The sequence below is a fragment of the Corvus kubaryi genome, unplaced genomic scaffold (genome assembly GCF_017639235.1).
Source record: "Corvus kubaryi isolate FWS band 111438036 unplaced genomic scaffold, C.kubaryi_AGA036_p1.0 78, whole genome shotgun sequence".
NCBI classification, from domain to species: Eukaryota; Metazoa; Chordata; class Aves; order Passeriformes; family Corvidae; genus Corvus; species Corvus kubaryi.
Window position 1 is genome coordinate 718,590 of NW_024582065.1, and position 12,809 is coordinate 731,398.

The 12,809-nt window shown below is 61.1% G+C and overlaps 3 protein-coding genes across 19 annotated transcripts in view; 2 read left to right on the forward strand and 1 right to left on the reverse strand.

Moving 5' to 3' along the window:
• On the forward strand, nucleotides 1–2,052 carry LOC121676291 (RING finger protein 224-like). Its single transcript, XM_042052607.1, has one exon. The coding sequence runs from the start codon at nucleotides 242–244 to the stop codon at nucleotides 746–748; it is 507 nt and encodes a 168-aa protein (XP_041908541.1). The 5' UTR covers nucleotides 1–241; the 3' UTR covers nucleotides 749–2,052.
• A 1,640-nt stretch (nucleotides 2,053–3,692) lies between these two features.
• On the forward strand, nucleotides 3,693–6,031 carry LRRC26 (leucine rich repeat containing 26). The gene is made up of 2 exons (XM_042052185.1): nucleotides 3,693–4,459; nucleotides 4,836–6,031. Exons 1-2 carry the CDS (start codon nucleotides 3,715–3,717, stop codon nucleotides 5,093–5,095), a joined length of 1,005 nt encoding a protein of 334 aa, XP_041908119.1. The 5' UTR covers nucleotides 3,693–3,714; the 3' UTR covers nucleotides 5,096–6,031.
• GRIN1 (glutamate ionotropic receptor NMDA type subunit 1) overlaps nucleotides 6,008–12,809 on the reverse strand; it is a 38,233-nt gene continuing 31,431 nt past the window's right edge. For 5 of the 17 annotated variants that reach the window (XM_042052168.1, XM_042052181.1, XM_042052175.1 and 2 more), the window contains one exon: nucleotides 6,008–7,673. In XM_042052168.1, coding sequence (XP_041908102.1) covers nucleotides 7,605–7,673 — 69 coding nt within the window. In that variant the 3' untranslated portion in view covers nucleotides 6,008–7,604. Of the gene's footprint in view, nucleotides 7,674–7,693; nucleotides 9,180–9,595; nucleotides 10,834–12,809 lie in introns of those variants that run through there. The other 12 variants (XM_042052166.1, XM_042052167.1, XM_042052172.1 and 9 more) reach the window with 6 other exon arrangements.

Below are 12,809 nucleotides of genomic sequence, written 5' to 3' on the forward strand. Positions count from 1 at the left end.
TCCCATAGATACAGGGATAACCCACTGCAGTGGCAGCATCCTGCTCTTCCAGGCCGGGCTGGTCCTGGGGCGGGCAGACAGGGATGTCGGGCAGGACAGGGATGTCGGGCAGGGATCCTGCTGCTCCTGGGAACCACCGCTTGGACTGCTCCCCCTCTCTCCCGCATGCCGGGTGCGCTCGGAGGTGACATCCCACCCCTGTGGGCCACGGCCTGACGCTCCCTCTCGCCCCCTCCCCAGCATGTCCCAGGCCGGTGGCAGCCCCCGGGCAGAGGATGCGGGGCCGTGTGTCGGGGCGCACTCGCGCACCCCGAGCCGGGGCAGCCAGCGCGTCGAGTGCATCATCTGCTACTCCTCCTACGACCTGGGCGTGCGGCTGCCGCGGCGCCTCTACTGCGGCCACACCTTCTGCCAGGCCTGCCTGAAGCGCCTGGACGCCGTCACCAACGAGCAGCGCTGGATCCCCTGCCCGCAGTGCCGCCAGAACACGCCCACACCGCGCGGCGGGGTCACCATGCTCGACCTCGACCTGGCCACCTTCCTGGCCGTCAAGGCGGACAAGGAGCACCCGCGGGTGGCCGGCAGGTCCCCGCCCACGCTGCCCGCCAAGGGCTCGTGCAAGGAGCGGGCGGTGACCCAGCAGCCGGCGGGGCTGTGCCAAGAGCCGCTGCCCCCGGCGCTGTTCCCCCGGCGCGGCTGCTGCCGGCTGTGCCTGTGCTGCGGGGTGACCGCGGCCTTCGAGAGCTGAGCTGGGGCTGCCAGGGCGGCTGAGGCGCCGGGGACAGCCTGGGGCTGCTTTTGGGGACCTATGCCATGCCTCAGACCCGCGTTTGGACTGCACTGGTGGGGCTGTGCTGGCGGCTTAGGAAGGGCATCAGCCTGGGCAGGGCTTGCTGTGCATCCTGTCGGGATTTGGGGTGCAGCAGCAGGGGATGAGTAGGCTTCCACCCGCTCATCCTGTCCATCTGCCCTGCTGACTGCTCAGAAACCTGGTCTGGATGTTCCCTGGTCCCTGAGCACGGGCTGGCTCATGCTCTGTTCTCCTGTGCAGCAAGGACAGTGGCACCGAGCGTCCCCCAGGCAGGGGACAGGGGCCTGGCGCTGCCGAGGGGAGCGTCCAGCACCTTGAGAGCTCCACGTCTATGAAAGACACTCTGGGCCCTGCTGGGCTGCACATCCTGGTCACGTTTCTTGGCAAGCCTGGGGCTGGCCTGGGGTGGGTGGGGGGAGAAGTGGCCTGCCCTGCCGGACTGCTGTGCTGGGAGTGTTTGCTCTGCTGGCCGCTTGCATGAGAAATTTTGGCACTGGGAGAGCAGGACGGTGAAAGTGAGGATGACAGAGCTGTTAGGAAACCTCCAGCTACATTGGTCCGGCGTGGGAGGAGAGCTGAGCTCCAGGAAGCTCCTGCTTGGCCTCGTGCTCTGTGGCTCCTGCCAGGTTTGGCCTTTCCTGCCTGACCCTTTCCTCACTCACAGGCACACACAAGCCCTGCTGCTGTTTCTCCAGCCATTCCCTGCTTCCCCTGCCTGACCCCACACCAGGGTGCAAGGAAAAGAGCCCAGGCAGCTGGTCTGGGTTAACAGGGGCCAAACAGGGGGCACTGGGGTGCACAGGGTGCCGCTGGAACAGCGCTTGGGCAGGGCTTGCTGTTGCCTGGGCAGATCTTGCGGTTTTCCTCAGGGCCCATTTTCTGCCTCTCTTTTCCGTGCGGTTTATGAGCTCTTGCAATTCCCCAGCACCAGGAACCCCCTCAGGGCTCAGCGGGGACCCCAGCCTGTGCCTCCCTGGCAGGGCTGGCAGGGACCTTGTGTCTCCTGGGCAGTCCTGGTGCTCGGATGTTCCCTGTGCTGGGGGCCAGGGCTGGACAGCACCCAGCCCTGCACAGAGCTCATGCACAATTCTGCCACTTGGTGTCACCTGCCTTAAAAAAGTCCCGACTGAGATGTTCCCAGAAGAATTAACCTGGTCCCAGGGCAGACAGAAGTGTGGTGCGGTTCAGAAATTCCATGTTAGTCCTGCCTTGGTCCTTTAATTACTTGGGAACATGCAAGAAATTAAAGCCTTCGAGGAACGGATAAAAGCTATCACTGAGTCTTAATGCACCTTCCCCTCTATCTCTATTTCTCCCCAAAAACTCAGCGGTGGGTGGTGGGAAGAGTGTGGGAAGGGCCCATCCCTTCCCCAGGCCTGGCTCTGTGCAGCTCTGTGCTCAGCCCAGCACCTCTCGGTCCCAGCTTTCCAACAGTGCTGGGTGACCAAACCCACGGCACCCTGTCCCACACCCCATGTCCCCTGCATCCTTGCCTCCCCCCAGCACCAGAACAACTCTGGGGGCTTGTCCCTTGCTTTGTTCCTCCGTGGGTGTCCCCCTGCAGTGGGCAATGCATCTCCTGGGGAGGAAGGGCACTTTGGGACAGGGCTCCCTCAAAATGCAGGCCTCCATCCAGCCTGTGGCTGTGGATGGGATGAGCTGGGGCTGCAGCTCCACATGGCAGCGGGTTTGTGGCCTTGCCCTGGGGCTGGGCTGGGCTGGAGGATTCCTCTGAATTATTTCCAGATGGGGATTAATGCAGCAAACCGAGTTTGCTGCAGGATAGATAAACAAACCAAAGCTCCTCGGGATGCTATTAATAAACCCTCTGCCTGCTGCTTCTGTCCCAGATTTGGGAACATCCTGGCCTTGGCGTGGGGTGCAGCTGTGCCCTGCCTTGCTCCTATCCAGTGCCTTGGCTGTGGGGCAGAGTGACAGGGATTCCTCCGGGACAATGGCCACTGGGGTCCCAATGGATGTGAGAGGGGACAGTGTCCCTGCTCCAGGCCCCCACTCTGGCTGGAAGTGGGATGAGGTGCTGCCAGCCGTGTTGCCTGGTCCCCCAGTCCCCACTGAGCTCTGCCAGGGGCAGTGGCACTGGGAGGTGACATCACTCCTCCCCAGCCCTCAGCGGCCGGGCTTTGAGTGGCTTTGAAGCGGAGCAGGTGTAAACAAGGTGGGGGCAGACTTTGAGCCCCATGGAACTGGCACTGCCATGCTGCAGTGAGGGCAAACCAGTTCGGGGTGGCTGCAGCCCAGCAAGGTCACCTTTGCCATGCTTCTCATGGGGGGGCTCCTGGGTCACCCTCTGTGTGCGCACAGACGTGTATCCCTTCTGGGAAGGAGGAGGGTGGCCTATGAGATCTTGTCCCAGCCCTCCTCACTTTGGCATGCCTGGTGGTCTCCTGCCAGGGGCACACAGGGCTCGGCCAAGGGTTGGGCTCAGCAGGGCAGGCCATGGCTACCAGCACAGCTCCCCACTGAGGACCCCTGGGCACAGTGTGACAGCACATAAGATGAGGTAGGACCTGCAAATGATATGATTTTGTCCCATTTATGTGTTGTCCCAGTAACCCAGCCACTTTTGGGGGTCCCGGGCCCACACACCCCTCTGTGCCTGGCTGTACCCCTGCCTTGCTGTGGGGGATGCCCCTGGGGGGGGGGATGGAGGCTTAGGGATGGACCTGAATTTGCCAATTTCCAGCTCTCCAGCCTGTAGTACACACAAGAAGTTAATCCCAGGCCACGCAGAACTGGCTGCTTACCTGGCTGGAGCGGTGCCTGGTGGAGGGAGGGACATGGGCACGGTTCCACACCTTGCAGGGCAAGCATCACTGCAAAAATATTTGCTGGAAAAAGTGCAGCTCCACCCCGAGGAAAACCGGGTCCGGGAGCAGAGCCCGATGCAGGTTTGCAGCCGGGTGAGCAGGGGAATGAATGCGAGCGGCCGCACGGAGCCGAGCGCTGCCCAGCACCGCCAGCCAGCCCCGCCGGGCTCAGCCGGGAGCACGGGGCAGGGCGAGGCGCGGGGCTCTAGGGAACCTGTCCGCGGGGCAATCCCAGCACGACGGGTCAGGGAGCCCTCTGTGCCTCAGGGGGCGGCCATGGGCTGCCGGAGGGTGTCCGGCCCCGTGCTGGCCCTGCTGCTGCTCCTGTGCCCTCCGCCCTCGCCAGCCTGCCCGGCCGCCTGCCGCTGCGCCCCGGGAGAGGCGGACTGCAGCGAGCGGGGCCTCCGCGAGGTGCCCTGGAGCCTCCCGACCAACACCAGCGCCCTGTGGCTCGGCTACAACTTCATCACCGTGCTGGGGCCGCGCTCCTTCCCTGCGCTGCCGGGGCTGCGGCTGCTCAGCCTGGCCCACAACCGCCTGGAGCTGATCCACGGCCAGGCGCTGCTGGGGCTCGGGGCGCTGCAGGAGCTGGACCTCAGCCACAACCTCCTCACGGTGCTGACCCCCGAGACCTTCCTGCCCCTCACCAGCCTGGCCACGCTCAACCTGGGCAGCAACAGGCTGGGGGAGCTGGAGCCTGGGGTGCTGGGCGCCTTGCCTCAGCTCCGAGCCCTTCTGCTGCAGGACAACCCCTGGGTGTGCAGCTGCGGCATCCTGCCCCTCTGGCGCTGGCTCAGCCACAACAGGGAGAAAGTGCGAGGTGAGTGCCCAGAGGGCTGTGTCCCTAAGCCCCTGCCCGCTCCACGCTGGCTGGTCACCCTGCCAGGGCTGAGGCAGGACCCAGCACCCTGGCTGTCAGCTGGATGAGGGCTTGGGTGGTCAGTGCCTGGGGGTGAGGTTCCCCAGAACCTGTCCCCATCCCATCCCATCCCATCCCATCCCATCCCACTCAGGTGAGTCCTGAACCTCACAGTTCTCCTTCTTCGTATCCTGACACGGGTGATCTTGGTGACCCTGGCCCCTGACCTCCTGCCCTGGTGCCATCTGTCCCACACCGACCTGCCATCCCCCCTGTCCTTGGCACCTGCCTTTCCCAGCTGCCGTGTGTGCCCTCCAGCACGGCTTTTCTCTTCCAGAGAAGAGTTTGCTCCTGTGCAGAGTTCCGGAGCAGCTGAACAAGTATCCGATCATGGCCTTTGGGGATGAGTCCTTCAGGCAATGCCAGGGGACCTCGCTGTCCTCCCAGCAGTACATCACCTTCTTCATCATTGGACCCTTCTCCTTCATCGCCAGCATCTTCTTCTGCACCTTCATGGGGTCCCTCATAGTGTTCTACCACAGCCTGCGCCGGGAATCCCACTGCTGGAGGAGACCCCGCATCTGCAGGGTGCACTGAGGCAGCTCAGCCAGGCTCTGCCCTGGGCAGGCTGTGCTCCATCCTTGCCCGTCTCCAGGTGCCTGCACCCACCCGTTGTAAACACATCCCTGTGGACCATGAGAGGAAGTTCTGCTCCTGGAATCACTTTGGATTTTCTCAGAGTCCCCCAAGGTGGTGCCAAGCTGCCTCTGCCAGGGGGGAGCAGCCTCTGGATCAGCTCTCTGCAGGGCATGGGCTGACCACAGGTGCTCTCAGTGTTTTGGGAGGCTCCCCAAGGCCATCCTCAGATCTGCATATCCCCTTCCTGGGGGCATCCAGGTGATCCTTCTCCCCTTGTCCTGCCCCCTGTGCTGCCCAGGCCCCTCAGGGTGTATTTAGGATGCCCCAGATGCTTCACTGTGCCTTTAGGTGCAGCCTGGGGAGCCCCTGTGTGCATCCCAGGACTCACCATATTCCTCTTGGTGCCTTTCAGGCCACCCCAGGAGTCACCATTTACCTTTTGGTGTAGCCCAGGAGCCTCTCTGTGCCTCTGTTCCCAAAGGCTGGCCTCACTGGCCAGGCCCCACACTGGCCCCCAGGGGATGGGGAGCCCAGCAGTGGCAGGGGACTGTGTTCCCCAGGATGGAGGTGGGACAGGGCCAGCTGCCATGGTGCTGGTGTTGGGACAGTTCCAGACTGTCCCCATCCCCTCGCTGCAAGGCCTGTGCCCCACTCTGGCTGTCCCCTGGGTGTCCCAGAATGGGGATGCCCTTTCCCTCCCAGTCTCCCCTACAGCCCCTGGCCTTTCTCCCTGCTGGTTTCTCCATCCCTTCCTGTCCCTCCACTGTTTGCAGACCCTGCAGCAGGGCTGGGTGAGGCTCTGATTCACCACAGGGCTCCCTGCCAGCTTTGCCAGAAGGCAGAGACAGAAAGAGTCACACAGCTCTGGAATAAACCACTTCATGATCCAGTCTAGACTTTACTGAGCTCTTGCAAAAACTCGGTATTAATGTAACATTGACGTATAAAGTAGAATGGGTCCGATTTCTCAGCTGGAGCTAGATGAACTTGATGGAGCCACAGCAGTCGGTGGGACGACGCTCCCAGACCTCAGCTGCCATGTGAGAACCCTGCCGCGGGGGCAGCCTGGGGCAGGGAGAAGGCAGTTCGTGCCGCTGGGGCTCGGTACCACGTTGCAGGTGGGTGTTCCATGTTGGCAGGAGACGGGATGTGATGCTGCCCGTGCCCGTGCAGTGCTGCTCATCCCCAGCCGGGCTGTGCCAGACGCTGCCCCGGTGCCCAGTCCCCGCCCCGCTGTCGGAGCCCCCAGAGAGGGCGCTCAGGGTGGGCGTGTGGGCTCGAGGGGAGGAAGGTGCGGGGAGGGACGGCGTCAGCCTGGCTCGTTCGGTTCCCTTCTCCCGAACTGGGATCTGCTTTCCACGTCTCCAGGTTCAGGCAGATGCAGCGCCGTGAGCTGGGGCTTCGGGGCTGCCGCGGGAGCTGCTGGCAAGCTTGGGCTGCAGGTGAGGGTGGCAGGGGAGCCGCCAGCGCTGGCCGTGGTGCCCCCACAGTGCAGACAGGCTGGGCGGCCGCTGCAGCACCGCAGCCAGCCGTGACCAGCCAGCAGCATCTCTCCTTGCATTGCTGGTGCTGAGGCAGTGTGGAGCTGGGGTAGAGGTCAGTGCAACCATCCAGAGCCATTTCCCGTGGAGAATTCCTGGCCAGGAGAGCTGCTGTGTGAGTGCTACATGCTGGCCGTGGCCAGGTCCTGGGGATGTCTTCTGTGCAGGAGAGGTGGGAGCCGGGATCTTGGCTGGTGGCGCTCCAGGGCTCCGGAGCACCGGGATTAGCACAGGGGCGAGGGCTGCAGGGCGGGAGCTCTCCTGCTGCAGCCGGACCACGGACAGGGACTGAGTCACAGCCACGGGCCGATGGGAGGGAAGGGAATTGGGTCCGTCCCCTGCAAGGAGCAGAGCACACATCTTCCAGCCGCTGCGGCAGACCTGAGGGTCACTCGGCACAGCAGGGACGTGTGCCCAACCTGCCGCACAGGAGCTGGCTGCTCCAGCTGCTCAGGACCGTGGGCACATCGCTGGAGCCCTCCAGGTGGTGGGAGACACGGAGCACACGTCCGAGGGGCTGTGTGTGCTCAGAAGGCTGCAGCCTGCGAGGTTGAGCACGTGTTTGTGGTCTGGCACCAGCTCTTCCCTGCTACCGTGGGAGAGCAGGCACCGTGTGCCTTCCGCAGTCCTTTCCCCTTGCACGGAGCCAGTCAGTGGCAATTCTGATTATCGTGGCACTGTTTGGAAGCAATAATCTCTGTACAGTGAAGTCCAAACCTTGTCCTGGTCCTGCCGTGCTTGCTGGGGCACGAGCATGGCAGCAGGCCTAGGAAGGGAGGGAGATTTACAATGGAGTCACTGTGTATGGATGAAGGATGCTTTCCTCCCATCTCACCCGGAAGAACCCATCAGTGTCCCTTGAAAGGCAGTCCTGGCTGTGCCTTCCTACTGTGTTGGGCAAGGACTGATGGCCCTCGGGGAGAAGGTCACACCACAGTGCTGACTGAGGGGTCGGAGAGGTTGAGCTGGCCAGTGATGTCGGTGGGGTGATACTGCTGCAACACACAAATAGACAGACAAGGAGAAAGAAGTGTTAGGCAGCTCTGGCACTTGTCCCCGCGGCTACTCATATCCCATGCGTCCCTACAGGATATCTCTTGGGGGTGATGCAACGCCCCGAAAGCTGCTGCTGGCTGAGGTCCCCTTCCCAGTGCCATCCACGCTTGTGCAGAGGTCGTTGCAGACACTCTCCAAGCACCCTGGAGCTGGGCAGAGGGGACACCAGGAGCGTGGTGCAGCTTCTGCGGAGCGTGGCTGCCACGTCACCCGCTGAGCCAGGCCCTCTCTGCTCTGGGAGGGCTACAAAACAAAGCCTGTGACTCATCAGCCCAGCCCACGCCTGAACCTGTGTTTGGAGGGTCTGGCTGGGTTTTGGCACCTCTCTGGTGCCAGATCAAGCTGTGCTTTGAGGCCAGGGCATTTCACCTCCTTGCTTGAATGACCCTGCCGTGACTGTCCTTTCATGCAGGTGAGATGTGTGGTGTGGCTGACTCGTGATAAAGTGTGGCGTTGATTGCTAATGTGAAAATACAGCCTGTGTTGGGGATGTGGCCTGGATTTGGGGTTCGGAGCTCCTTGCGGATGGGGGGGGATTGGCATGGGAGAGACCATGGGAGAGCCCTCCCCTGCAGCAGTCCCATCAGCAAGTGGGGGGGAGAGCAGAAATTCCCATCAGTGGGCAAGAAAATAAAAGTCCTTCCTCCCCAGGCAGGAATTTACAGCTGGGCAGTTATTTCCTCCCTTCCTCCTTCCATTCTCCCTTCCTTTCCCAGCTCCTCTCCTAACTCCAAACCTGACCTGGAAGCCCTGTCCAGCCCTGCTGTGGGAGCAGGTGGTCCGGAGCATCTTGCGCTGCTCTCTGGGGTCCTGATCTGGTGCTGGGGCAGGAAAGGGTCCCTGTGGGTCTCACGTACTGCAGCACAGACCCTCTCCAGTGACATCTTCCCAGCCCTTGCACCGCCCTGCCCAGGAGGGCCCATGTTTTGAGGGGCTCCGGGGGGGCTCCTCGGTGACGGATTCACCCGCCCTGCTTTGGTCGATGGTGGCCGTGGCCTCCGCGGCGCTGCCGGCAGCTCTGGCACTGTGGCTACCCTGTGTGCTGCGCACCCTGCCTCCTGCCAGGCCAGGGCTGGGGTCCCCCGAGCCTTGCTTGGGGTCCTTGGGGCTGCCCTGCCCAGCCCAGCTTCGTGCTTCCCCAGGACCCCTGGGTGGGAGCTGCTGGGGCAGGGCCGGGAGCCAGCGTGCTCCCGCCTCTCCGGTGCCATGCTGGGGATGTGCTGACACCCAGGGAGCCTCTCATGGGGTCATTCTGCCACTCAGGGCACTGGCTAAGATTCCAATGGAGCCTCTGGGAATTCCTGGCCATGGCCTTCCTTTGCTAAGGGGCAACAGCTCGGCCATCACCCATCGGCACAGAGAGCAGCCGAGGCCATCCTGGTGTCACTCTGCCGCCCTGGGGGGGAGCTTTTTGTGGCTATTCATCAGCCCACCAAAAAACACCCCTCTCTCCCAAAATCGGGTGCAGCCACCCCCTCCTGGTGAAAAATTTGGGTTCCGGCTAAATGCAATGTTTCCGTGGCAGAGCTGCCGGGAGGTGCGTGCTCATGGGATGGGGCTTGACTCCCGCAGCAAGGAGGTGACTGGGAAAGGGGAGAGGCTGGTGACTCACTGGTGGAGGAGAAGGAGGAACTGGAGATACAAAAATGAATGGGTAGAAGAAAGGTCCTTTGGTAAACATCCTGCCTGATGCGAGGGGGGTGGAAGAAGCGGAGTGTGCCTGTGTGTGTGTGCCTTGGTGCACGTGTGGCTGCTGTGGTGGTGTAGCAGGGCAGGCTGGGGCCTTCTGGCCTCTCTGCACAGCTCTTGGGGTGGGAAACGCTAAAACAACCAAGCGAAATGGGCAATCTGGCCAGAAAAATTAAAATACAAGAGCATGGCTTTTGATTTGAAAGCATATCTCCTCCAATCACAGAGTTATCACAGGGTAACATTCTCATTTACTTTTTTTTTTTTGTGTAAAGTTCATGCATGCAATTTTTAATACTAAAAATTAAAATTAAAATAAAAAAGGAAAAGGAAAAAAAGCAAGAAAACGGTCATATCAAAACTATGTTAAAGTAGGACTAATGCTAGAAGCACATATCAGTAATTTAGGGTAAATTATGTTACAGGGATGGTGCAATAATCCCCAAACCAAACATTATAAAGCCAAGAAATTAATCAATATTAACTGTAGAAGAGACTCAAACATGTTAAGGTATGGAAGTGAAGTGAAGGCACCAAAAACTTTAAATGACAACCAGGAAGAAAATATAGACAAGGACTTAATGTCTTTAAAAATGACTTCAACCTAACTGGGCTCATATGGTAGTCCCTGGCTGGTGGAAGATTTTCTGGAAGAATTTTGGTTTGTTGTTGTGTTGTTTTTTTTTTTCAATTAAAAATTAGGATTCCAGCTAAATGTGATCTTGCTGTAGAAAATATCAACTTCCCTTTAGGCAAAAAAAAAAAAAAAGAAAAAAAAGAAAAAAAAAAGTTGTCTTTGACCTACTTTTGATTCTTTTGGGCCAAAAACTAGGCTCTTTCTCAGCCAAGAAGCGTTTGGCTTTGGGACAGCTGATCCTTCACTGAAAAGGTGACCTTTTCCAGGCAGCCCCTCGGTTCTCGCCCAGCTCTGGCACCATCCCCACGGCCGCGGGGCTCCAGCACCGCCAGCGCCGGCCCTGGCGGGGCGGTGCCGTGGGACGTGTGTCAGCTGTGCCTGGGGCTGGCAGTGTGGCTCTGCGGGGGCTGGCGATGCGGGGGGCTAAGGGACCTGTGCACCTCGATACGTGTCTGTACGCAATGTGCCGGCTCGGAGGTGTCTGTGTGGTTTATGCATCTCACATGGCGTCTGTGGGGTTGCAGTATCGTGGGTGGCTGCGATGGATGGACACGTCAGCTCTGCCAGTGCTACTCGAGTTGCAGGAGCTGCCTATGGGGAACACATGCATCTCCTCCTGGGGCGGTGGGGATGATGTGCCGCGGAGAGGCTGTGCAGCTCGGGTGATGGTGGGCGCTAGGACGTTCAGAGTGGGGTGGAAGCTTCCCAGGGCTGTCTTGGCTCCATGGTGCCAGCCTGTCTCTCTGGCACTCCTGAGGGACCATTCTGCAGGGCTGCAGAGCAGAATCCATTTTTAAAACTCCCGACAACGGAAAGGAAAGAAGCAAGGCCACCAGGTCTGCGTCTTTCGCTCGCTAGCCAGGAGAGCCCGTGGGGCTGGGGTCAGCCTGGCCTTCCAGCCCCATGGGCTCTCCAGCCTTGCCCATCTAAGACCTGGTGTGGGCCCGCGGCTCTGCTGAGCATCATGAAACAGAGCACCTCGCTGCTTTCTCGTCTTTACAAGGACCCCAGGCAACGTGCCCCAGCATGCTATGGACTCGTGGGGCCTTCCAGCAGGAGGGCGTTGGGGTCTCTGAGCCAGGGCTGCTGCATGGAAGTGGAGGTCACCAAGCACAGGCTGTGACATGAGCTGGTGGCAGCACCCCGCTCCCGCTGGCTGCTCAGCCCGCAGAGCAGCCAGCAGGTCTGCCCAACATCACCACAAAGCTCGCTCCACCACGGACCTCCTGCAATAGCTGCTAGCCTTCAAGTTGGCCACGTTGTCTTGAATGTTCACCCCATTGGCCTGTTCTAGACCCAGCTAGCCCAGTCCCTGGGGAACGTGTCGTGGGACCCTGGCCACGGCACCCCATGGCAGGCAGAGTGCTGTGACCGGAGCAGCGGGGAATAACTGACCACGCAGCTGCCCCCAAAGTGGGGACCCTCTTCTGGCATGAGAGGGGTCATCTCCCTCCACAACTTGCCCATGAACAATGTACCGGTAAGAGCATGACCAGGACCCAAACATGGGGAGCCCTGTGTTGTGCTGGACCCCAGCGGGTGTGGGAAGGGGAGAGAACAGCTCCATTGCCCATCCATGGGACCTGTGGGGCAGGTGGGCCCTGGACCTAGTCAGGTCCGGGCTTTGGGGTGTTCCTGGCATGGGGCAGAGAGGGCTGTGGGCTGGTTGGTGTAGGATGGATGCCACACCATGGAGCAGGATCAGGACGAGGATGCTTCCCTGAAGAAGGAGCAATGTGGGAGGTACCGGGGTGCCACACACCAGCTGCCCCGTTTTTCCTGGGTTCTCCCCCTCTCCTCTGCCCACCGGTGGCACTGGTTCCCCCAGGTGCCCAGGGCTCCATCATGATTCTGCTCTCCCAGGACAGCACCCCTTGGTTTCCTACTCGTGGAGCGCGTCAAACACAACAGAACATGGGGGTCTACTCAAGGACACGCAGCTCTTTCTGCGAATTTTTCTCCCCTCTTTTTTCTGTGCATTCCACTTGTCCCTCCTCCTCCTCCTCACTCTTGCACCACCCCCTGCACCACCCACCCCATCTCTGCCTCCTCTGCCCCCGTCATGGCTCAGGCCACAAAAACACAACCTGTGACCTCCCTGCAGAGCTGCTCAGGGGGTGCAGCAGTGGGGAGAGGGGACCCCAGACATGGGGCATCACTGGGACACGGTGGCACCCAGGGAGCACAGAAGCAGCACAGGAGATGACAGGGATGCCCGTCTTCCCCATGGGGCACGGAGGATGGGTGGGAAGAGTGTGGGTGTCCCCCCCATGACTTCCAGGCTTCAAGGTGACAGTGAGAGGAGCACTTTGTGTGAGATGGTGGCAGTCAAGCCCGGCTGAGGGCTCAGCTGTCCCCAGGGCCACGTTCCAGGGGTGCTCCAGGAGCTTCTTGGTATGGAGCCTGCGCTGGTGTCAAAGGCAGCCTCCTGCATTCTCACACAGAGCCGTGGCCCCGAGACCCCTGCGATACCACATGCTGTCCCCGAGGCGCCCAAGCTGCGGCTGGGGACGGGCCACCCCGCCACGGGGGCCACATCTCCCCCGCTGCCACCGTCCCCCCGTCCCCGCCGCGCCTCGGGCAGCCTGGCGGGGACCTGCTCTGAGCAACCCCGGGCACAAACCCGCCGGTCGCCCCGGGGAGGGGATTTTGGCAAGCCCGTCGCGCCAGGAGGTCGGGCAGCAAAACGCAGCTGGCGCTGCCACACGAGACAACAGAGTAGCCACAGTGCAGAGTGTCATACAACAGA

Excerpts from the sequence above, each read along its gene's own strand:
- LOC121676291 (XM_042052607.1), top strand. The coding sequence starts at position 242 with ATGTCCCAGGCCGGTGGCAGCCCCCGGGCAGAGGATGCGGGGCCGTGT.
- LRRC26 (XM_042052185.1), top strand. The coding sequence starts at position 3,715 with ATGCAGGTTTGCAGCCGGGTGAGCAGGGGAATGAATGCGAGCGGCCGC. Across the intron at positions 4,460-4,835 it reads CAACAGGGAGAAAGTGCGAG|AGAAGAGTTTGCTCCTGTGC; the intron begins GTGAGTGCCCAG and ends TTTCTCTTCCAG.